We start from the raw sequence: 24,345 nt of genomic DNA, 5'->3' as shown, positions 1-24,345 counted from the left end.
TTATGCATATTGTTTGATTTGTTCATACGAAGCCCAAAAACAAGTTATGTGCTTTCAGTTTGTATGTGTTTTGTATAAATTCCTTATCTTTGAAGTTTATTCTCTTTAGTATAAAAAGCGACCGCTTTCACTGGAAATGATCATTCACTTTCTAGATCTAAAACATGAAAGGAAAATTTTTTATCGTGCTATTTGCTTTTTCTACATGTGTCCTGGCACATGTAGCAGAACTGAGAAGTTCTTCTAGAATGGAGAAGGAGGTAAATAAAAATGATATATATTTAGTAAGGACCTGTAAGTAAAAATATGGTACCCAAAGAACAAAAAAAAAAAATTTAACAAAATTATTACCATGCTGAAATAATCTACCTTTTCTTTGATAATGCTTGTAACCCTTGGATTTTGGTTGGTACCATTAGAAGCAATATAACTGGATATAGCCTGATACACTATAACTGGAATGATTAATTGAATATTACAAGAAAATTCAAACTTATAAAACAAAAAACATGGATAACAGCAAAAGTAAACATAATAATCTTACTAATAGAATTATGCTGAATACTACAAACTTGATTGTTTTGTTTATGCTTGATATGTATCCTAAGGTTGTATATTGGATAATCCGGTCGGGAGGGGATCTCGGTGATTTGCATTGCCAAAAAATGGCCACAATATTAAAAAAAACAGCATAACATAAGGAATGTAATGGCAGTAATTTTTTTATTAGGACATTTCGTCAAAAGAGTCGTAACTCCGCAGCGTTACTAGTTTTTTTTTGTCGTTCTGTCTGTAGAATAAATAGGCATGATTCAGGGCTTATTTCTAAACGGCATGAAGGCTGAATTCTTCTCCCGGAACATTCCAAATTTATTTTAGACCATGAAACCAAAAAAAAACGGTTATTTAAATAGGTTAAACAAGGTTAACTAACTATGTTTAAATTATTTGACTAGGTTGTTTAACTAAGTTAAATAGGTTATTTAATCTTCATATATTAGATTAAAGAACGCTATAATAATAAGAACATTATAGGACTTGAATATAGCACAGGTGGCAAACAATAGGGCCACTTTTTGCAAAAACGTTAATATTGTCGTTTTGCGAAACGTTTTGCAAAACGTTTTATTGATAAATTTGTGGGTACTGGCATGAATTTTACAATCGACATTTAAAAGAGCTAAGCCGATGAACTTGGCTTGTCATATTTGTGTTCTTAGTAAAGCTTATATCTTCAAAATTTTGGAAAGCTCCGTTAATCAGACGCAACACTCACCAAGATTGATATGAAAATATAAAGCATATGGTTAACATAAGGACATACATTCTCATAACATTCCTTGACAGCTTCTTCAAGCAAAGATGGAAGCAAAAGTCCTTTCTTCATGGTTCAAGCCACTTATTCATTCCTATCTGTGTCTTTACTCTTGAAGCTGGTGCAAGTTTTCTCATTTGAGAATCGTTTTGACTCTTTCTCTCAACTCTTCTTTTTAAAACAGTAAAAAACTTTAGCGTAAAGAGCGGGGCGTTGGTGAGGAAGAAGCCCCTTTCATATACGAAGTAATTTCTGTTCGTTTTAAGTTTTAATTTTGCTCCTTACTTTCAGTTAAAAAAACTTGTTTTTTTTATTTAATTTCTGAACGTTTTTCAATCAATGCATGTTTTGATTTTGGCTCTCCGCAGAGGAATAATTAAAACGAAATTTGTATATTTTTTTTTTTTGCTAAATGGCTTTCTCATAATTATGATCGAATTATTTTGAGAAAAAGAGCGAGGGAGTAAGCCTAGTCACCCTCCGATTTTTTGGTTAATTAAGATAAAGGCAACTAGAACTTTTAATTTTTTACGAATCTTTTTTTTAGTAAAAGATATACGTAACTTATAAATTAGCTTACGTAAAGAAGTTTTGTATTCTCAAGTTTTTATTACATATATGAGAGGGTTCGCCCCCTCCTCAGTACCTCGCTCTTTACACTAAAGCTTAAATTTTGTCCCAATTCATTAAGAATGACCCCTGAATCACCAAAGCCGTAAAATAAATAGTTGAAATTACTAAAAATACTTTAGCGTGAAGAGCGGGGTATTAGGAGGAGGTGAGCCCCTCATATGGGTAATAATTTCTGTTCGTTTTAAGTTTTAATGCTGCTCTTTACTTCCAGCTGAAAAAAAACTTTTCATATTTCGTTTTTCATTGTTTTTTGTTTTTTTAATAATGCTAGTAAATCCTGCGCTCCCTTCATGGAAATTTTCTTCCACCATGACAAATTCCTCGATGGAAAGCTGCCCCAGCCTATCCCCCTATTCTCAACCCCTCCCCCCAACCAAAAAATCCTACTGAAAACGCCTGCACACTTCCCAATAACCATTACTATGCGTAAGCACTGGTCAAAGTTTGTAACTTGTAGCCCCTCCCACGGGGACTGTGGGGGAGTAAGTCGTCCCCAAAGACACAGTTATAAGGTTTTTTGACTACGTTGAATAAAATGACTATCTCAGAATTTTGATCCATTGACTTTGGGAAAATAATTAGCGTAGGAGGGGGCCTAGGTGCCCTCCAATTTTTTTGGTCACTTAAAAAGGGTACTTGAACTTTTCATTTCCTTTAGAATGAGCCCTCTTGCAACATTCTAGGACAACTGGGTCGATACGATCACCCCTGGGAAAAAGAAAAAAGCAAAAACAAAAAAACAAACAAATAAACACGCATCCGTGATCTGCCTTCTGGCAAAAAATACAAAATACCACATTTTTGTGGATAGGAGCTTGAAACTTCTACAGTAGGGTTCTCTGATACGCTGAATCTGATGGTGTGATTTTCGTTAAGATTCTATGACTTTTAGGGGGTGTGTCTCCCTATTTTCTAAAATAACGCAAATTTTCTCAGGCTCGTAACTTTTGATGGTTAAGACTAAACTTGATGAAACTTATATATTTAAAATCAGCATTAAAATGCAATTCTTTTGATGTAGCTATTGGTATCAAAATTCCATTTTTAAGAGTTTTGATTACTATTGAGCCGGGTCGCTCCTTACTACAGTTTGTTACCACGAACTGTTTGATAAGGATGAGTATTTCTTTGTGCCTGTCTCAAGATGATCGTTGGAACTTTAACTATTGTGCTGATATAGCTTGCAGTGTCTTTTTTAAAGCAGCAGATTAAACTTAATGATTCACTTTTGTGAATGCTATTCCACTTTAAGGTTTCATAAAGGTAGCTGTCAATGGATAATGTAGGTAATTGTATATTACTATATATTAAGTTAGTCTATTTTAGTTGTAAATATATTTTCTTGTTATATTTTTAAGTTTTAGTTTCTAGTTTTTTTTTTTCTACGCTATATACGCATTTTTGTATGGGGCGAAATATTTGTTGGATTTTTATTTTTGTTTTCTTCGTTTTCATTAACTGGCCATAGAACCGTTTGCAAGCTTTATATTCATTTCTTTGTTTTTGTCATGACTGGCCCTATTGCCTTTATCTTTGATTAAATAAAAAAAACAAGGTTTTTTTAACTGACAATAAGAAGAGACATTAAAACTTAAAACGAACAGAAATTACTGCGTATATGAGAGGGGTTTTTCCTCCTCAACGTCCCACTCTTTACGCTAAAGTTTGGTTCTTTCTCTTAACTCTACTTTTTAAAACAGTAAAAAACTTTAGCGTAAAGAGCGGAACGTTGAGGAGAAAAAGCCCCTTTCATATACAAGTAATTTCTGTTCGTTTTAAGTTTTAATGACGTTTCTTACTTTCAGTTAAAAAAATTTGTTTTTTTTTACTTAATTTCTGGACGTATTTGAATTAATGCATGTTTTGATCTTGGCTCTCCGCACATCCGCAAGGAACGACCCGGCTCAATAGTAAACAAAACTCTAAAAAACGGAATTTGGATGTTAATAGATACATTAAAAGAATTAGATTTTTATGCTGACTTTAAATATATAAGTTTCATTAAATTTGATCCTACTCATCAAAAGTTACGAGCCTGAGAAAATCTGCCTTGATTTGGAAAATAGAAGGAAACACCCCCTAAAAGTTATAGGATCTTAACAAAAATCACACCATCACACTCAGCTTATTAGGGAAACCTACTGTAGAAGTTCCTATCTACAGAAATGTGGAACTTAGTATTTTTTGCCAAAAGACCAATCACAGGTGCGTGTTTATTTGTTTGTTTGTTCGTTTGGTTTTTTTTTGTTGTTTTTTCCCCCAGGGGTGATCGTATCCACCAAATGGTCCTAGAATGTCGCGAGAGGGCTTATTCTACGGGAAATTAAAAGTTCTAATGTCCTTTTTAAGTGACCAAAACATTGAAGGGCACCTAGGCCCCCTCCCACGGTCATTTTTCCTAAAGTCAACGGATCAAATTTTTAAAATAGCCATTTTGTTCAGCATAGTCGAATAACATATTAACTATGTCTTTAGGGCTGAAGTACTCCCCCACAGTCCCCAGGGGAGGGGCTGAAGGTTACAAACTTTGACCAGCGTTTACATACAGTAATGGTTATTTGGAAGCGCACAGACCTTTTCAGGGGGAGTTTTTGGTTGGGAGGAAGGGTTGAGGGGAGGGGGCTACGTAGAAGGATTTTCCCTTGGAAGAATTTGTCATGGGAGAATAGAAATTCCATGAAGGGGGCGCAGGTTTTTCTAGCACTATTAAAAAAAAAACAATGAAAACATATATGAAAAACCTTTTTTTTCACTGAAAGTAAGGACCAGCATTAAAGCTTAAGCCGAACAGAGATTATTACGCATACGGAGGGTTCATCGTTTCCTAAATACCTCGCTCTTTACGCTAAAGTATTTTTAGTAATTTCAACTTTTTATTCTACAGCCTCTGTGATTCAGGGGCCAATCGTAAAGACTTTGGAAAAAAATTAAAGCTTTAGTGTAAAGAGCGAGGTAATAACGGTGGGGTAAATCCCCTTATATACGTAATAAAAATATACAAATATAGTAGTTCGTTACGTAAGTTAATTTGTAAGTTACGTATATTTTCTTACTAATAAAAACGTTCGTTAAAAATTAAATATTCTAGTTGCCTTTTTAAATAGCCAAAAATTGGAAGCAAAACTAAGAGAAAGCCATTTAGCAAAAAAAACTTAATACGCCAATTTCGTTTTAATTATTCATTTGTGGAGAGCCAAAATCAAACACGCATTAATTGCAAAAACGTTCAGAAATTAAATATAAAAAACAATTTTTTCAACTGAAAGTAAAGAGCGACATTAAAACTTAAAACGAATAGAAATTATCCCGAGTATAAAAGGGGTTACCACGAACTGTTTGATGTGCGGAGAGCCAAGATCATAACATGCATTAATTCAAAAACGTCCAGAAATTACGTAAAAAAAACAAGTTTTTTTTAACTGAAAGTAAGATGCGTCATTAAAACTTAAAACCAACAGAAATTACTTGTATACGAAAGGGGCTTTGTTTCCTCAACGTCCCGCTCTTTACGCTAAAGATTTTTAGTGTTTTAAAAATAGAGTTAAGAGAAAGAGCCAAACTTTAGCGTAAAGAGTGGGACGTTGAAAAGGAAAAGCCCCTCTCATATACGGAGTAATTTCTGTTTGTTTTAAGTTTTAATGTCACTTCTTACTTTCAGTTAAAAAACTTGTTTTTTTCATTTAATCAAAGATAAAGGCAATTGGGCCAGCCGTGATAAAAACAAAGAAATGAATATAAAGCTGGCAAACGGTTCTATGGCCAGTTAATGAAAACAAAGAAAACAAAAATAAAAATCCAACAAATATTTTACCCCATATAACAATGCGTCTACAGCGTAGAAAAAAAAACTAGAAACTAAAACTTAAAAATATAACAAGAAAATATATTTACAACTAAAATAGACTAGCTTAATATATAGTAATATACAATTACCTACATTATCCATTGACAGCTACCTTCATGAACTCTTAAAGTGGAATAGCATTCACAAAAGTGAATCATTAAGTTTAATCTGCTGCTTTAAACACGACCCTGAAAGACCTTGCAGGCTATATCAGTACAATAAAGTTCCAATAATCATCTAGAGACAGGCACAAAGAAATACTGATCCTTTGGACTGAGTAATCTTATCAGTTCAACCTTTCCAGTTCGTAAATCAAACCGAAAAATTACCCATATAAACCTGGATATCTAATACCCTGATAATCTCTTCATATCAAACAAACGACATATATAAGTTAGCTTGCAAAACCAGAAACGCTATTGACCCTCCGCTTACCATAAAAATCTTTCCCTCTCTAGTTCCACCCAGCGATCTCCCATTTATAAATCTATACTTCAATGCAATATAATATCCTCCAGTGTCAAGCTGTCGAGTGTCAAGCTATAACCTCCCTAAAAATAATTCCCTTATATATTCCCATAACAAATAATATATGGGAACAAGGGGTAAATTGCATGACTTGAATATCTTTCCACAAGGACCAGGGATGGTCATGTCATCCCCAAAAATTCTTCTCGGACTTCTGAAATACGCTGAATCAAATATTCTTCTCACAGTTGGTGCCCAAAGAAATGAAAAAACAACAAATTAACACTTATCTGCGGTTTTTTTCCTGCCAAAAAATATAAATCTACACGTCTGTAGGTATTAACTTGAATTTTCAATCGTAGGGTTCTATAGTACACTGAAGCTAATGTTCTACTTTTAATATCAATTGACTTTTTGGATGTGTTTCTGTCCCTTGTTGGAAAAATGTGACATTTTCTTAGGCTTGTAAGTTTTGATTGGTAATATTGGACTTAAGGATTTTTCAAAATTAAGAATCAGAAAAAGAAATTTCATTTATTTCACATATTTACTGCTTTTAAAACCAGTTTTTTAAAGCTTTGGTCATTTTTGGGCCGATCATCTGGACATCCGACATCTGGATTCAGGATCCCTTGTCTGAGAGGACGCGGGTTCGAATCCCAGTGTACCCAATTCTTCAGTTTGGGACTGGGGTCAGTGGCGTGACTCTGTAAGCTTAGCCAGAGTCGACCCAGCTCTAAATGGGTACCTGGAGAAATCTGGGGAAGGTAAACAGGAAGGGTGTGCGAAAGCACAGGATGACTGGCCCCCAACCCCCCATTGCACTTCCTGGCTGAAGGGCCAAGAAACGGAGATAAGCACCGCCGGTACGAACTGTAAAGTCTAATGCTGTATCCTTTACCTTTTTACCTTTACCTTTTTACTGACATCTCTTCATTACCTCGACATGTTTGACAAGTCTAATCAGTCTCTGTCAGTGAGAATGGTAGCTGTAAGTAGATTGCAAAACCATAGGTTTCAAGGTGGTGTAAAGTTTTAGGCTCTATTTATTTAGGCTGAGTTCTGCATTTAAGCTAAATCGTTTTTATTTCTAGGATGATCCTAATTTGCTGAGTGATGAATTGGCACCTTCTTCTGGTGAATTCTCTACCAAGTGCGGTGGGATTTGTTCGGTATTACCCTTTTCTAATATAATTTGAGTTTTACTTCATATTGTGAAAAATTAAAATTGAGATTCCTTTTTTATAAAAAAAAATAAATAAAAATAAAATTCGCAATTTAGAGACATTCTATAAGAAAAAACTCAACTCATATCAATAGGATGGAGTTAAAATCGGGTTTGACATCAAATATAACACACAACTGACAATGAACCTTATTAAAATTATTAAACTTATTAAGCGTTTAAAATTTATTAAAATTCTACCATACGGCTTCAGTGTTTTTCATTGCACGTCTTGATTTTAATGATTTGAGATAGGGGAAAAGATTATCAATTTGACCGTTAGACACTGCTAAAATCTATGCTTTGTCTATAACGCCCATGCTTGAGAATTTTGTACAGCCTTCACTGCATTCTACGTACTAAGTGTGCATGAGGCTATGTACTAAGTGAAACCTTCAGAACTTTACTTTATTTACAAAAATCCTACATAAGTAATTCTGTGGATTTATTAGGAAAATTTAAAACTGCAAGTATTTCAGAAAACAGAATAATCGGTAGCTTTGACATAGTTTCTATGCATACAAATATTGATGTGGCAATAGAGCAATTATCAAAAAAAATAGAAAGAAGTAAACTATCATATAATCGAAGATTCAACAACAGGATTGCTAGGTTTTAGTGACCTAGTTAAACATTGTAATAATGAAAAAAGAGAACACTAATGCAACACTACAAACACAGAAATAAATAACAACATAAAAAAAAAAAAAAGAAAAGAAAAAAGAAACAAAAAAAAAAAAGAAAGACAGAAGGAGAAAGGAAGACTGTTTCCCTACTTTAGTAAATAATATAGATCAGTACTTGAATGAGGCATTAACCCTACTCATCCATCAAATTACATAGGTCAAACAGCATAGCCATACACCATCAACCATAAGGAATAACCCATGGACAGGCAGTTGTGTCGTAAGTAAGTATAAGCCGTATCGTCATTTACCAACTATAAAAACACCAACTATAACTACCAACTATAAAAACAATAAAAAAGACAAATAATTCAGAGGTGACAACCCAACACAAGCGCTCATCAGGAGAATACACACTTGCCTATAGGGTTTCTTGCCCATAAGGTATAAGTATTCAATGTATTTTCAGTTCCGTAATTCTTTTTATCAGCAAATAAAGGATCTATCCATGGGGGTGCCTCTCTTCAGGTTACTGGCAAATATTTAGGTATATTACCTAAATAATTGGGCCTTAAATACATATTTCTAAAATAATTCTATTGGGAACGTTATATGAATGACATAATATCACTTTGGAATTATGGGTAAAATGAATTTAGGGGCTGTTTAGATTGCCTTATCAAATTTGACATAAATTTACAGTTTACCTTAGAATTGGGAACTGCAAGTAAATTATCATTTCAAAGTATATATCAAGCAAGTAAGTATCAAAGTAATTTTCAAAGTAATTTAGCAAATAAATATCGTAATATTGACAAAAGTAGATTTCACTATTTACATAAAACCAACACAAAACAACAAATATCTTTGTTTTAAATCCTACGTTTGCTCTGAATATCACATATCACATATGAACTAAACATTATCCGAGACACAAATCTTTGTATGACATTTCTTTTGAAAAAAATCCCGATTTGGCGTAGAGTAAAAATATACTCCCGTAAAATCAAAGGTCTTTTATCATATGAGGCTCTCGATAAGCCTTGAAATATAATCCATCTTCTACATATCCCACATATCCCGTCACTACGAATTTAAAAAAGAGTTACCACACAAAATGATCAGTATGCAGTACTCATTAATGATTTTAAAATCATTAATTTTCTAAGCTCTGGTAAAGATTAAATTCCAGCTACTCGCCAAAGAGGGGTTTATCAAGTGTGTCTGTGGCAGCTAATCAAACAGTTCGTGGTAACGAACTGTAGTAAGGAGCGACCCGGCTCAATAATAAAAGAAACACTAAAAAACAGAATTTTGATACCAATATTTACATCAAAAGAATTGCATTTTTAATGCTGATTTTAAATATATATGTTTCATCACGTTTAGTCTTACCAATCAAAAGTTACGAGCCTGAGAAAATTTGCCTTATTTTAGCAAATAGGGGAAAACACCCCCTAAAAGTAATACAATCTTAACTAAAATTATACCATCAGATTCAACGTATCAGAGAACCCCATTGTAGAAGTTTCAAGCTCCTGTCTACAAAAATGTGGAATTTCGTATTTTTTGCCAGAAGACAGATCACGGATGAGTGTTAATTTTTTTTTTCCCCAGGGGTCAGGGTATCGACTCAGTGATCCTAGAATGTCGCGAGAGGGCTCATTCTAACGGAAATTAAAATGTCTAGTGCCCTTTTTAAGTGACCAAGAAAATTGGAGGGCACCTAGGCCCCCTCTCAGGCTCATTTTTCCTCAAAGTCACCGGATCGAAATTCTGAGATAGCCATTTTGTTTACCATAGTCGAAAAACCTAATATGAAAGGGGCTTTTCCTCCTCAACCCCCCGCTCTTTACGCTAAGGTTTTGTGCTGCATTAAAAAGTGAAGTTTAAAGAAAGAGTCAAACTTTAGCGTAAAGAGCGGGGGGTTAAGGAGGAAAAGTCCCTTTCATATACGTGGTAATTTCTGTTCGTTTTAAGTTTTAATGTCGCTCCTTACTTTCAGTTAAAAAAAACTTGTTTTTTTATTTAATATTCTGTTAGAACCCATCAGGATTTTGATAAACGCCTACAACAGCACAAAGATGACGTAACTAAAGCTTTAATATATGACGTAACTTTAATATAGATGACGTAACTAAAGCTACTATTATTCTAATAGTAGGCCACTAATATTTATTTTGATACTGCCTTAAGCTGTCATTTTTAGACAACCCAAACATAAAATACTTTCTGAAGAAACCTACCTTACTAGCAATGACTTGGGCATAAAACAGGTTGTTCGAGAAGCAACGGAAATTGAACTCAAAATAAACAATAATGTTTATTTAAATAGAGATTTTGAGAGTAATCACTAAATTCTTTATACATAAATTTTTCTCAAAAATGATTTAACAAATTATATTACCAAATCAGTAGACATTACCACCAAACCTGTTACAGAAAGACCTTTGAGGCTAGCCACCAAAAAGGTAAGAAGCGTGTTTTTAATTATTTTTATTTCACTGGAATAAATTGTTGTTTTAAAAGGACTGTTTTAAAAATATTTTAAGTCTAGTGGTTGTATTTGAATGCGAGTTTCTTTCATATTTTTTTTTGTCTTGCTGAGGAATTCCTTGTCAGAAATTTCGACCAAATATTCACTCTTACTTTAATAATTGAGAAGTGCCTGAGTTATCAAACATCTTTAGTCCTCAGTTTTATAGATTATATATGTAGATGAGCAAGATTTCGATTCTTTTGGTAGAAGAGCTTTAGCGAGGGTATTTTCCTTGTATTGTATACCGGATAAATATATTAAAGTGAATAGGGCTATGTACAAGAATAACACTGCTGCGGTTAAGGTAGGAAATGAGGTTAGTAGCTGGTTTCATATTAAATCAGGAGTTAAGCAGGGTTGTGTTCTATCCCCCTTTATGTGAATCATTATGATGGACTTCGGCTTAAAGAGCAGAGAAAAGGCAATAGGAGACCACGGAATCAAATGGGGAGGAAAAACTCTGCTGGACTTAAAAGCATCCATATATATATATATATATATATATATATATATATATATATATATATATATATATATATATATATATATATATATATATATATATATAGCAAAATGAATGAACTTTTAGAGGTCTTGCAAGTTCAGGACGCTAGAATAGGTTTAAAAATTGATATTAAGAAGACTAAGTCGCAATGGCTAGGAGTAAGTGAAGATGAAAAGGTGACGTTGGGTAACGAAAAGATTGATCAGGTAACAAAAAGATGTCTCAACTATTAATCTAAAAAAGGAAAATTTGGTTAATACATCCTCTGCCCTTCCAAAAATCACACTTTTCTTCTCCTGAAACTACGTCCACAGCATCTCTAAGTTTAAAAATTATCATCATGCTAAGTAATTTGCTATCAACAAAAATAAGGCTAATGCCTAAATAATTACCACATTCACTCATATCACCTTTGTGATCCTAAAATCGCTTGGAATTTTCCCCCTTTTCAAAAATCATATTCAGAATCTTCAGTAACTTATCTCTAACCTAATAGCCATCATGTTGAGGAAAGTCATTTGCCAGCAACTTACACCTTATTATTTGTCAATCTTCTCCCAGCTGAAATTCAGTTTCTTCAAAAAAAAGCAAAAATTAACGTAAGCCTACATAGTTCAAGCATCTACAGAATCGGGTGAGTTTTCTTTATTATACCTTAACCTTTATGGTAGTGTATGGCTCATTTTTCAGTTGTCACTGTCATTTTCACTTGAGCTTGGAAACCTGGCTCCAACTGCCCCCCGGAAGATTTTGACAAAGCTATGCCACTGCTCCTAACTAGTCTTTCTTCTTTCAGAATTGTTGTCATGGAGTGTTTTGTTGTCCAACCAGTTGTTCTTGCGGTCTAGCCAGTTGTAATTGCTATGCTTCGTCTAAAAAGCTTATCCGAATGGTATCAAATAAAAATGACGTATCCAACAAGAAATCACAGGTATTGATTAAATCTGAGGGCCTTTACTAAGTAACAAATAAATTTATTCCAAAGCAACAACAAACAAACACATTATAAAAAACGAATTTATAGCTTAGACTACTGCATTTTAGTATTTATACTTTGCACTAAAAGTTTAATTTTTCCATAGAAAACTTTGCACTATACAAAGGCTAAAACACAACAAAAGCACCATTTTTATGATTTCAGTGCTAGAATATTGGGGGAAAATCATTCTTATTTACTATGAGGAGAGGCATAATTGTTCTAGTATTAAACAGTACAACATTGCTGAATACTTTCATGAAAAGTCCTAAAATATACGAAGAAAGAAAATACGTAATTTAAAAAGTAATTAGTAAAAATCTAATAACCATCACAATTGTGTGAAGACAAGAAAAAGGGACATCAGTGTTAGCCAGTTACAAACTTCCAGTTGATTATTTCAAGAGTGGTGATTTGATTTTTTTTTGTTCCCATAGCCCTGCGTTTCGATTATATCCCTATATCAAATATAAAGCTTTGATTATAGCCCTTTTTATTTTTTTCCTATTGCCCTATTCGTTCTTGGTACTCGTTCTTGTTTTTCATTGCCGTGTACATTGCTCGTGATCACTCTTGGGCTTTCGATATTTCATTTTTCCTATTTTTATATTTTTCTTTGTCTTTTAAAATCAGTATGTACTATGTCATCTTATTTGCTTGTGACAAATTGTTAATTGAATGATCCCCCTCCCTTTCCCTTAAATTTCAGTAATCAAACCTTCTATAAGAAATATTTTTATTCCTCCAACTCTGGAATAAGACTCGTCTTGAGGGTTCTTTTGTTACGTTTCTGGGTCCTATGGAGTGTGCTCTTTGGTCTTCGTTGGTGACAGGTGCTTTCCAGATGCCAGTACTGGAGCAGTTTAAGAAGCCTATGATCTGGCACACGGAGGATATGACCAATTAACAACATCCTCGTTATCTCACAACAGATGCAATGTCTGGTTGTCACGTTCTATTACGGGTTGACAGGTCTTGTTGGCAAGCTCGAGTATCTTGTCATTGCCATCATGGTCTCTCCAGCTGACCCTTATGATCCATGCACGAGACTTGCTGAAACAAAACCGAGTTGCTAAGTCCATAAAACAGATATCAACACCACTGGCAGTGACTACAAAGTCCACTGTCGTAATCTTTATCTTTTTTTTACCTTTGAATTTCGAAAATTTATAACCGTGATGACATGGACATCTAAAAAAGTCTTGAGGGGCTGGTTGTTACTGATTCTTCTTCAATTGATACCCTTGACTTGCACTAAACGTGTCAACTTAATACCCATTTTTTAGATATTGCTGATATACTCTTCTGACAACTCCACTTCATCTAGCTTGTTTTGATTTATTCGACATCCGTCTTACTATTCCTGAAATTTTCATATGAATATACATTAAACTTTATCGGAGATCTAGCATAAAATGCTCTCTTTTCACGATTCAAACCTTTGGCATCTTGCACAAGGAAGAGCAATTTACCGAGGAGCTGTGTGGTGTAATATCCATTTTTAAGATATTGCAGACTTGCTTTTCTGATAAACTGAAAGCATTGGTGGTCTTTTGATTTATTTCAATGTGTCCCTCAAACTTATTTTTAATTTCTCCTAAATACTCTAGGGCCTTTTAGACACATCCAGAATCTAATATTCCTCTTTTTTCGAATAGTAAATCTTCGTTTCAACAATGAGCAAATTCTATAATTAACAATGTTTGTCCTGGAGTTATGGGAGCATGGCATCCCAGGAGACATTTTAATTTGGCATTTTGACTATTTTAAACTAAATTACTTTATGAAGTTTCGAAGTTGTTGAGGGAAGCAGGTACCAAATAAAACAGGGGTGTTAGTTCTCCTATCATCCTTTAATATCCCCATTAGTATACCCTAAACGTTTCAAGTTTCATACCTTTCGACAACCAGCATCCACCCAGTATTTTTTTAATTTGTTCAACATACCTCACAAATTTTTTTTTTTAAATTTAACTTAATATCCTAAGCCTTTTTGAGATCTAGAATCAACTAAGCCCCCTTTCTGCAATAAAACATACCTTACATGTAATGAAAAGGGTAACTTGTGCAGCTCACAGCCCTTGCTCTGTGGGCCATATGTACGTCTTCCACCTCTTGCCACAACGTAAACGCTGCAAATATTACAAATTATGTCTAGATAGTTGAATATATACCCTAGAAAATAATACTATTTTTTCAAAAAGAAATTTAATTTCTCAATTAGAGCCTAAGGTATAAGCTCGGTTAAATGTAGTGGGTAAGATCAATAGATTGTGAAAGGTAAAATTTATTAAATAAATATATATTTAATAGCAATATAATATAAAATACAACAATGTACTTACATTGTACTTACATTATCAGATATATTAAAATCACAAATACGTTGATGTTTTTTTTTGTTTTTTTTTTCAATTCAGTGTTCCTTTCAGAAATGAATAAGGACACAAAGAATTTATTTGAAATATTGTAATTTTATTTGCTTTCAATTACCAACTTTTTAAGTTTTTTTTCTTCTTGGGAAAATAATGGTATTTATTTAATATATACTATTTGTTAAAAGTGCTGGTTTCATCAACTCAAAGTTAATAAAGCAGCCCTGGCTCTGGGGTCTTATGTCCATTTTCCTACCCCCTGTCGTACCGTCAGTACTTTAAATATTACAATTTTTTTACAGTGAAAGTTGAATGTATACATTTAAAAACAATAACATTTATTTCATGAATATTATTTATTGTAAGTGCTAGTTTCTTTAACTTACACTATTTACACTACTTTCGAAAGAATACAGAACCAGGCCAATGAAAATATACGAATGGGTTGTGATATGTGGGGGTTGTGATATGTGGATATACAAATGATTGTGATATGTGATATGGGACAAAGTGGGTTGTGACGTTGTGAAACAAGATCGTAGACAGCTGTCTTGTGTAATGTCCACAACCTTTTTTCAATGTTCTATTTTTTAATATTACACCCGTTTTTCTATATTTTCATCGGTTCAATTCAGTATATTTAAAGGTAGTGGCGTCTAAGAAATTATTTACTATCTAAAGATGGATAATATCATTTGTTTAAAAAGACAATGTCCAAAATATACCGTAAGACATAAACTTAGTTAAATGTCAATGTTTTTTTTTTAGCGTCTTTAGTGAATTGTTAGTGTATTTAAAAAATAAAATCATAATTAGAACATAACAATGCACTGACTATATAATAAGAAGTAACAAAAGTGTTTTTTTCTTTTTTTTATATATTCATTGTTCCTTTTAGCTTTTTTTGCAACAATATATTTTTTCCTAATTTTCTACAGGAAGTTTTAACAAAAAATAATATACCTTTTAAAACTGAAGACGACTACAAATAAAGTACTATAATAATTCAAACTTACAATTGACCAGAAATTATTGTCAATGTACAATTAAGATCCGAATAAGCAGAAAGAAAAATGAAAGAATATCAAAGATGAAGGCAGTAGGTACTGATTCAGAGGAACAATTATTAAACATTAAAAAAAATTAATAAAAAAATTAATAAAAACTACTACATCAGAAGTTTGGCTTCTACCCTAATGCTACCCTTAAATTTGCTTCTTATGGTTAGTATCTGCTTTTGTTAAACACTATTTATTTTTGTTTTGATTTTTCAAAACATCGAAAGAAAGTTAAGAATAATAACGTTAATAATCAAGATTACTGGAGAGAACTAATCAAAAAGGAACTGTGCATTTTATGTGGATTTATTTTTTCCTGGAAACCTCAGCGATTTAAATTTAAAGATTCTATTAAATTAACTTTTTTTGTATTTCAATGTTATAACTAAAAAAACCTCAGGTTAAAATAAATCTGTTCTCAGTAGAGCATAAAAGACACAACATATTTTGAAGATTTAAAGTTAGGAGAGAGAGCATCCTGACTCCTGTTTATACCAATTCCTGTCCATTTTAAGCTTAATTTATGTGTTCGTTTAAATTTTTACTTGCTTTTGGATTTAATTTTTCACCTATATCTGTACCCTTTGCCTTTATGAAAAATTACATGCCTTGCTAAATTTGTGTGAATTAGGTTCTGCTGTAACTTTTTAAAATCATTAACCTAACTGAACTGACATAACTGAACAGAAGACAACCATATATGCTTCACCCATGCCTGTTATATCACTCCATCGTCCTAATGCACAAATTAAACCTTAAAGCAAAACAGGAGGGAAGAGCTAGAGGCTACTGAAAATGTCTACCTATGCTTGACAAATACACGTATTATAATATAGGCAATTTTAATTACTAATTATTTTTTTTACCACCTGGCTCTACCACCCGGGGTACTTACCCCTTCCTTCTTCGGCCTCTTGGTTCACTTTCAACAGTTGTTAAAGGTGCTAGAGACTATATTTCGTCTAATAATGTTAATTTCAGAATTTTACCGTATATTTTTAAACTTGGGAGTAATTGGAAAAAATCATAAAAATTGCGGTGAACAGGAGCCGAAAATGAAAAGTTCATCGTAGATATGGAGAAAATTGTTGAAAACTGCAAGAGAATTTCCAGATTTTGACACATCTTGAGTAAACCATTCCTTCTCCCTCTTTTACTTGACATGATATGGTGATACTGTTTTTTAGTAAAACAGGTTTTTCTTTTCTTTTACTTTCAAGGGTTGTTAAAAGGATCCAAGATTCGTGGATTCTAATAATTTTTTTTTTCAGATTGAGGAATTATCTAAGCGCAAGTAAAATGGCATTTTCTTACAGCTTCCGATTATTAAGTCGATGTTTTCGTGTTCTTGTGTACTAATATTTTTCTCTATTTTTAACCCATAAAAATATGGGTAAGACTGGATGGTCACTTATTTATCCATTGTTTGTCTTTTAAGTGTATTCATTTTTCAGCTTTTTGTTAGCATTTTTATGATTAAAAAAACTATCTGCATCACTCGTGTTTTTTTGCTGTTTTTTTTTTTTTTTCAAACAAAGCAACAGATAAAATCTCAAGATAAAAGAAACAAACGGGACTACGACCAGTACAAGAAGAAAACAAACTAAAACGAAGCGGATATTCCCCTGTATAAGAGTTTTACCCTAAAAAAGAAAAAAATCTAAAATAATCTAAACCCTAAAATTAAATAAAATCTAAAACTAAGAAATGAAACAAAAATATACAACTGATGCCGCTATTACTGAGCACCACAGAAACTGACTAAAATAAAAGAAAATGAAATTAATTATTCTGTTGCCAAATAATCCTTTTACTAGCTTCCACTGCTGCAATTCTACTTGGTGTTAAATTTAAACTATTTCCGGGGGATTTTGCAAAGCCTTATTGCCCCCGAAAGCTATTGGTTTACTTTTAAGAAGAATGTTATAAATTGAGTAATTATTTGAACTACATGTATATCTATTTATTGAAAGATTAACAAAATATGTTCTTTTATTTCAATGACTTTCCAATACACTGTTTCTAGCCTCTATCGTTAGAAATGGCTGTGGCACCATCAAATTGTACGTAGTGATCAGGGTTGCAGAAAATATGTTATGCCAAAGCTGAAACGAAAGTTTCGGGTGGCTTGCTGAATTTTAGAGCCTCATCTATGATTTTCAATAAATCATTTCAAACAAAATACATTTTAAATGTTTTCACTTTTTGAATTTAAAAAATAAAAAAATTATACATATTAAACTGGAAATCCACGGTCATCTATGTTTTTTTTTTCAATAAGGTGCAAAATATGTTCTGGTTTTGCGAGGACATGGGGGTTATCAGCCCTATTAATTTCAATTTTTGTTCGTTTTATAGTTTGGACCGGTTATTTACTGAAATTTCTGGTCGCTTATTTGTTGTGATTTTATTTACTTATTGGCGGTAGTTTGTGGTAGTTTTAAGCTTAGAAGATAATTTGACTTTATCTCTCCCCATTTTTTTTTAATGGAGCTCTTTACTTTTCTCTGAAAAACTTATTTTGTGGAAAAGATTTTTTAAATTAATAATGAGAAAAGCAAATGGTTATCTCTTTTAATTACAGTCATAGTTTTTTTTTTTGCTTTAATTTACATTGTTTTTTGGCCTTACTTAAACCAATATTATCTTTTCCTAAACTTAATCTGAATTGACTCTCTCTCAAAATGTCCTTGGAATCTATTATAAAGACATGTTCTGACAAAAGGTCATGGTTGTAGATGCCTCTACCACGATAGTGAGCCAATTATTCTTTCAAGTATACAAAATTTCTTATAAAAATCATAACAGAATCATATTTGAGGGGTCCGGCTTATTCCCCTCCCCAAATAAGCCCCAAAATATTCCCACGCAGAAAATAACTCTCCAGAAAGCTCCCCTGAAATAGTTTTCACCAAATGTAAAATTGAGCAGCCAATAAGAAATTAAGATAGTCAAGAGAACAAATAAATTTGTCTAATTGTATTTCACCTATTATGAAAAAGGGTTGGAGTTTTATTGTGTAGGCGACGGGGGAGAATGCTAAAAATTTAAAATAGCACTTTTTTATGACAAAATTTTCAAAATCTCTATAATTCTTCAGATAAATATAAAAAGAGGTAAGAGGGTAGGGTGGAAATTAATCTAATATGAACACCTATTATGTGGGCTAAGTCTTTCAATAGAAATTGATATTTAATTCCTTTCAATTTCCAAGACATTCTGGCTTACACATATATTATGAAACTAATGACTGACATTTTACCCTAAAACCAAAAGAACTTCATATGTATAGAAGGAAGATCCACCCTTCTCAAAATTCTCCTTAGTAGTTATAAAAACTTGGGAGGATGCCAATTCCAGTGTTTGGAATACTAGAAGTACTTGAGGGTACTTAAGTACTCAAGTACTTTCAGAACAGTGTTCAAATTAAAATTTCAATAGTAACTTGATTGGGAAGACGCTCATTGTAAAGCTTTTACATTGTTTAACAAAAGATTCAACTTTACTGCTACTACTTTGGTACAACTTACCCTGCAGTTCAATCTTTGATAAAGATTGAATCCTCCAGATCATCTCCTTGTGGGTTTGGAGAAAAGATTTCCTACTATCCAGGACGAGAGACCTTTTCATGTGCTGTTGCCACTTCGTCATTCTTATTTCGAAGTTAAGTGGTTCCCTAGCGAGAGTAGGGACATAGCCGCTGAAAACCTAATAGAAGTTAACACATTAAGCAGTAGAAGTTAACTTTATTAGTTAAATTAGAAGATTATTAGTAGAAGTTAACACATTTGGAGCAGTGTTACGGAACACCTTATTTTTCAATCAGATGTAAAAGAATTATTTTTACAAACTTAGGGTAAACAAATACTGTATTAGAAGTTGTAAAAAATAAATACAAAAAGAATTTAATAAATCATAAAACTAAAATAAATGTTCTTCTACACTGACAAAAGTAAACTACTGAGTCAATCTATAGTTTTGTTACGAAATTATATATAGTTATAGTTTTATTCAATCAGATATAGAACGAATTATTTTTCAAAGATTAGTGTTTAACAAATTACTGAACAAAATAAAATCTGAAATAAATGCTATAATTAATTAACAACAGAAATTTATTGAGTCAATCTATAATTTTTGTTACTAAGCATCTTATTTTTAATCTGTTTCCGAACGAACAATTCTTAAAAATTAGGTTTCAAAAAATCACCAAACAAGAAAAAAAAAATCGAATTCAGGAACCAGATTTGAAGCGTGTGTTGAGCGGGTTCGATCAAACCCGCTCAGGTTCTCCGTGTTCAGCCCAGCAAAACTTTAAAAGCGTTTTCAAACAGTTCGTGGTAACGAACTGTAGTAAGGAGCGACCCGGCTCAATAGTAACCAACAATCTAAAAAATGGAATTTTGATACCAATACCTACATCAAAAGAATTGCATTTTAATGCTGATTTTAAATATATAAGTTTCATCAAGTTTAGTCTTACCCATCAAAAGTTACGAGCCTGAGAAAATTTGCGTTATTTTAGAAAATAGGGGAAAACGCCCCCTAGAAGTCATAGAATCTTAACGAAAATCACACCATCAGATTCAGCGTATCAGAGAACCCTACTGTAGAAGTTTCAAGCTCCTATCTACAAAAATGTGGAATTTTGTATTTTTTGCCAGAAGGCAGATCACGGATGCGTGTTTATTTGTTTTTTTGTTTTTTTTTCTTTTTCCCAGGGGTGATCGTATCGAACCAGTTGTCCTAGAATGTTGCAAGAGGGCTCATTCTAACGGAAATGAAAAGTTCTAGTGCCCTTTTTAAGTGACCAAAAAAATTGGAGGGCACCTACGCCCCCTCTCACGCTAATTATTTTACCAAAGTCAACGGATCAAAATTCTGAGATAGCAATTTTATTCAGCGTAGTCGAAAAACCTTATAACTATGTCTTTAGGGACGACTTACTCCCCCACAGTCCCCATGGGAGGGGCAACAAGTTACAAACTTTGACCAATGCTTACATATAGTAATGGTTATTGGGAAGTGTACAGGCGTTTTCAGGAGGATTTTTTTGGTTGGGGGAGGGGTTGAGAAGAGGGGGATATGCTGGGGGAACTTTCCATCGACAATTTGTCATGGGGGATGAAAATCTCCATGAAGGGAGCGCAGGATTTACTAGCATTATTTAAAAACACAATGAAAAAATAAATATGAAAAAGTACTTTCAGCTGGAAGTAAGGAACAGCATTAAAACTTAAAACAAACAGAAATTATTACCCATTTAAGGGGCTCACCTCCTCCTAATACCTCGCTCTTTACGTTAAAGTATTTTTAGTAATTTCAACTATTTATTGTACGGCTTTTGTGATTCTGGGGTCATTCTTAATGAATTGGGACAAAATTTAAGCTTTAGTGTAAAGAGCGAGGATCTGACAAGGGGGCGAACCCCCTCATATATGTAATAAAAATATGAGAATACAAAAGTTCTTTACGTAAGCTAATTTATAAGTTACGTAAATCTCTTACTAATAAAAATATTCGTAAAAAATTAAAAGTTCTAGTTGCCTCTTTAATTAACCAAAAAATCGGAGGGCAACTAGGCTTCCTCCCCCGCTCTTTTTTTCTCAAAATCATTCGATCAAAATTATGAGAAAGCCATTTAGCCAAAAAAAAAAAAAAATGCAAATTTCGTTTTAATTATTCCTCTTCGGAGAGCCAAAATCAAAACATGCATTGATTCAAAAACGTTCAGAAATTAAATAAAAAAAAAACAAGTTTTTTTTAACTGAAAGTAAGGAGCGACATTAAAACTTAAAACGAACAGAAATTACTTCGTATATGAAAGAGGCTGCTTCCTCATCAACGCCCCGCTCTTTACGCTAAAGTTTTTTACTGTTTTAAAAAGAAGAATTGATAGACAGAGTTAAACTTTAGCGTAAAGAGCGGGGCGTTGATGAGGAAGCAGCCTCTTTCATATACGAAGTAATTTCTGTTCGTTTTAAGTTTTAATGTCGCTCCTTACTTTCAGTTAAAAAAACTTGTTTTTTTTTATTTAATCATCTTACGGGCTCCAAGCATGCTAGACACGGGCTCCTCAAAATTGTAACACACCAGAATAGCATGGTTGAATAGTTCAACCCATATTCAAACAGGAGAACATTCGCCCGTGTTGAACACGGTACTTAAAACGGTAATTTGCATAATTCGTGTGGAACTCCGTGTTGGATGTGGGAACCAGAAAACAAGGCTCAAATGCCAAACTGTTTTAAGGGTTTGTTCGTATCCGCTAAACGTAGATTATTTGAGACCTTTTTGAATACATGCTTAATATTACAGAAAAATATTACAGTGAAACAGATTGACTTCTCAGAATACTCTTATAGCTGCTATTGCGCTGCTTATGATTGGCGAACAAGGGAGACAACTTCCCAGTTCATATATCTAGTAGCTTCTGTTCGTTTTGAGTTAAGTTGAACATCGGTTTTGCTGTTGGTTCATTATATGCTTATTATTTTTTTTCTTTTTTTTAGGCGTAATATCTGGGTTTCTTCTACTTTTAGTTCATTGTTCATTATAATATCAGTTTTATTTTTGTTTTTTCTTGCGCTGCATAACACTTATTTTGGCTTTTTACTTTTGTTTAAAAAAACTTCTCTTTTAAATTAAAAAAATCTAGGCTGCTTTCCAAAAAAAAAAAATCCCAGTTAAAAGTTATCCAACTATCATTCCCTTGTGACAGCAAGACATGAAGTGGTGATAATTTTATTTATTTTTTTTTCAATGCGAGTTCTGATCCGTTCAGCTTATTTTTTTTTAGCTCAATGTGAAATACTCATTCCATACGCAGTTCTTTTTGCAATACTGACCAAACAGGGACTTTTTACACGTTGGAGGACTCTTAAAGATATTCCAATTTTCTTTATTTAGGCTTTACCTTTGACAGTTCAACAGGCAAAGTAAACCAATTCGTAAAACATAAAAAGGAGGGTGTGAGCTTTTCAAGAAAAATTTATTAAATTTATAAATTTATAATTTATAAATTTATAAATTTATTAAATTCATTAAATTTATTTAATAAATAAAGTAGAAAAAAATCGTCCAAGATATTCGTTGAATTGATATGAACTCATTATTCCATTTTTTTTAAAGTGGTTCCTTAATGACAGGTGAATACTTAATTACAGCCCTCGAGCAAAATTCTAAATTTTTCAGTCCTTATCTTCAAGACGTTTTTGTTTTTATTTGTACGGAATTTAATTAAAGACAAACCGAGACTGTATTAAAAAAGTGTTAATTGCAGTAGTAGCAGGTACATGTTGCCTTTTGGTAATTTGAACATTCCACTCGTGATGACCTTGAAGTTTCTCTTTGATACGCCATTCCAAATATATTGCTGAAATGCCTGTAGCAGCAGTTTGCAGTTTTGATTTTGGTTCAACTGCCCCCTCAACGTTCCATCATATGTTTTTTTTCAATATCTTCTGCCTTGGTAGTATTTGCTACAAAAGCAGGGTTTTAGTAGTAGTGGTAGTATTAGCTGTATTTAGTAGTATTTAGCAGTATTTAGCTAAATTGTATTTAGCTAAATTGGTAGTATTTAGCAGTAGCAGTGACGGTATTTATAGTAGTAGTAGCAGCAGCTGTAACGTGCAAATATTGCCTTTTTGGTCAATTGATAGTCTTCATTATCATTTCACGAAAGTTCCAAATCAATATACTAAGTTATTACTGAGTTATGCCCTTTTGACAACCCATTTGCAGATAACGTGTTTTGGTTTAGTTCAACACTCCCATTGCATTTTCTAAAAGGCTCGACTGAATGCCCTTTGTCTTTGTGAAAAGTAAAGGTCAATAATGATCTTTCTCAATAACATATACTATATAATAAGCCTATCTTAAAGCACTTGCCCTGAGGGCTTTGGAGGGGGGAGTTGACATCCCCAAAGGCGTGAATACTAGAATTTTCAACGATTTTGAAGAAAATAGATATCTCAAAATTTAATTGGATGTTTGTCTTGGGAAAAGACAAGAGTGGGAGGGGGGACTGGTTACCCTCCATTCACTCTTGACTCTTAAAACGAGCGCTATAACTTCTGATTTTCAATGAACTGAGCGCCATTCAAATTTTATACGACAACGTATTCCATAAAAACTTATATGGCCCCAGGGTGTAACTTACAACCCTCACCCCTGGGCTGTGGGGGGTTGTGTCTAACATGGAGGCATTGTTATATGTTCGACTATTATGAGCAAAATGGCCATCTCACAATCTCGATCAAATGCGTTTGAGGAAAAGAGAGCGTCGGAATGAAGGCGGGCTAGTTACCCTCTATCACTTTTGACTCTTCAAAGGGAACTAGAACTTTCAATTCCCAATTAAATGAGCCTCTTCTAATGTCTATACGACCGCCCCCTCCTTACAAACCTTATAAGCCCCTGGGGTGTAACTTATAATCCTTGCCTCCAAGCTCTGGGAGGGGTGGGTATTTCAACCTCGAAGGCTTTCCTCGAATTATTTCCTCGAAGGCAACCTCGAATTATATTATTTTTAGACTGTTTCGAACAAAATGTTATTTAAAAATTTTCCTTCAATGCATTTGGGGGAAAGAGGGTGTGTGGGGAGGCTAGGTGCTCTCCAACCGTTAACTCTTAAAAAGGACCGTAGTACTTCAGCTTTCTAATCGAATGAGCCCCCTCTGAAGTTTATAAGACAACTCTTTTCATAAAGATATAATACATTGGGCATATGATATGATGTAATCGGGAACTAGCATAGCTTTTAGCCCTGACTCTGAGGAC

The 24,345-nt window shown here is 33.3% G+C and overlaps 1 protein-coding gene across 1 annotated transcript; it reads left to right on the top strand.

Annotated features, from left to right (window-relative positions):
- Positions 1–104: 104 nt before the first annotated feature.
- Positions 105–17,061, top strand: LOC136039570 (uncharacterized). The gene is made up of 4 exons (XM_065723415.1): positions 105–260; positions 7,355–7,432; positions 11,952–12,086; positions 16,836–17,061. The coding sequence occupies exons 1-4, from the start codon at positions 165–167 to the stop codon at positions 16,860–16,862; spliced, it is 336 nt and encodes a 111-aa protein (XP_065579487.1). The 5' UTR covers positions 105–164; the 3' UTR covers positions 16,863–17,061.
- Positions 17,062–24,345: the final 7,284 nt, after the last annotated feature.

Source organism: Artemia franciscana, chromosome 19, assembly GCF_032884065.1.
Source record: "Artemia franciscana chromosome 19, ASM3288406v1, whole genome shotgun sequence".
Lineage (NCBI taxonomy): Eukaryota > Metazoa > Arthropoda > Branchiopoda > Anostraca > Artemiidae > Artemia > Artemia franciscana.
Note: the sequence above shows the minus strand (reverse complement) of the source record. Positions and strands in the feature narration are given on the sequence as shown.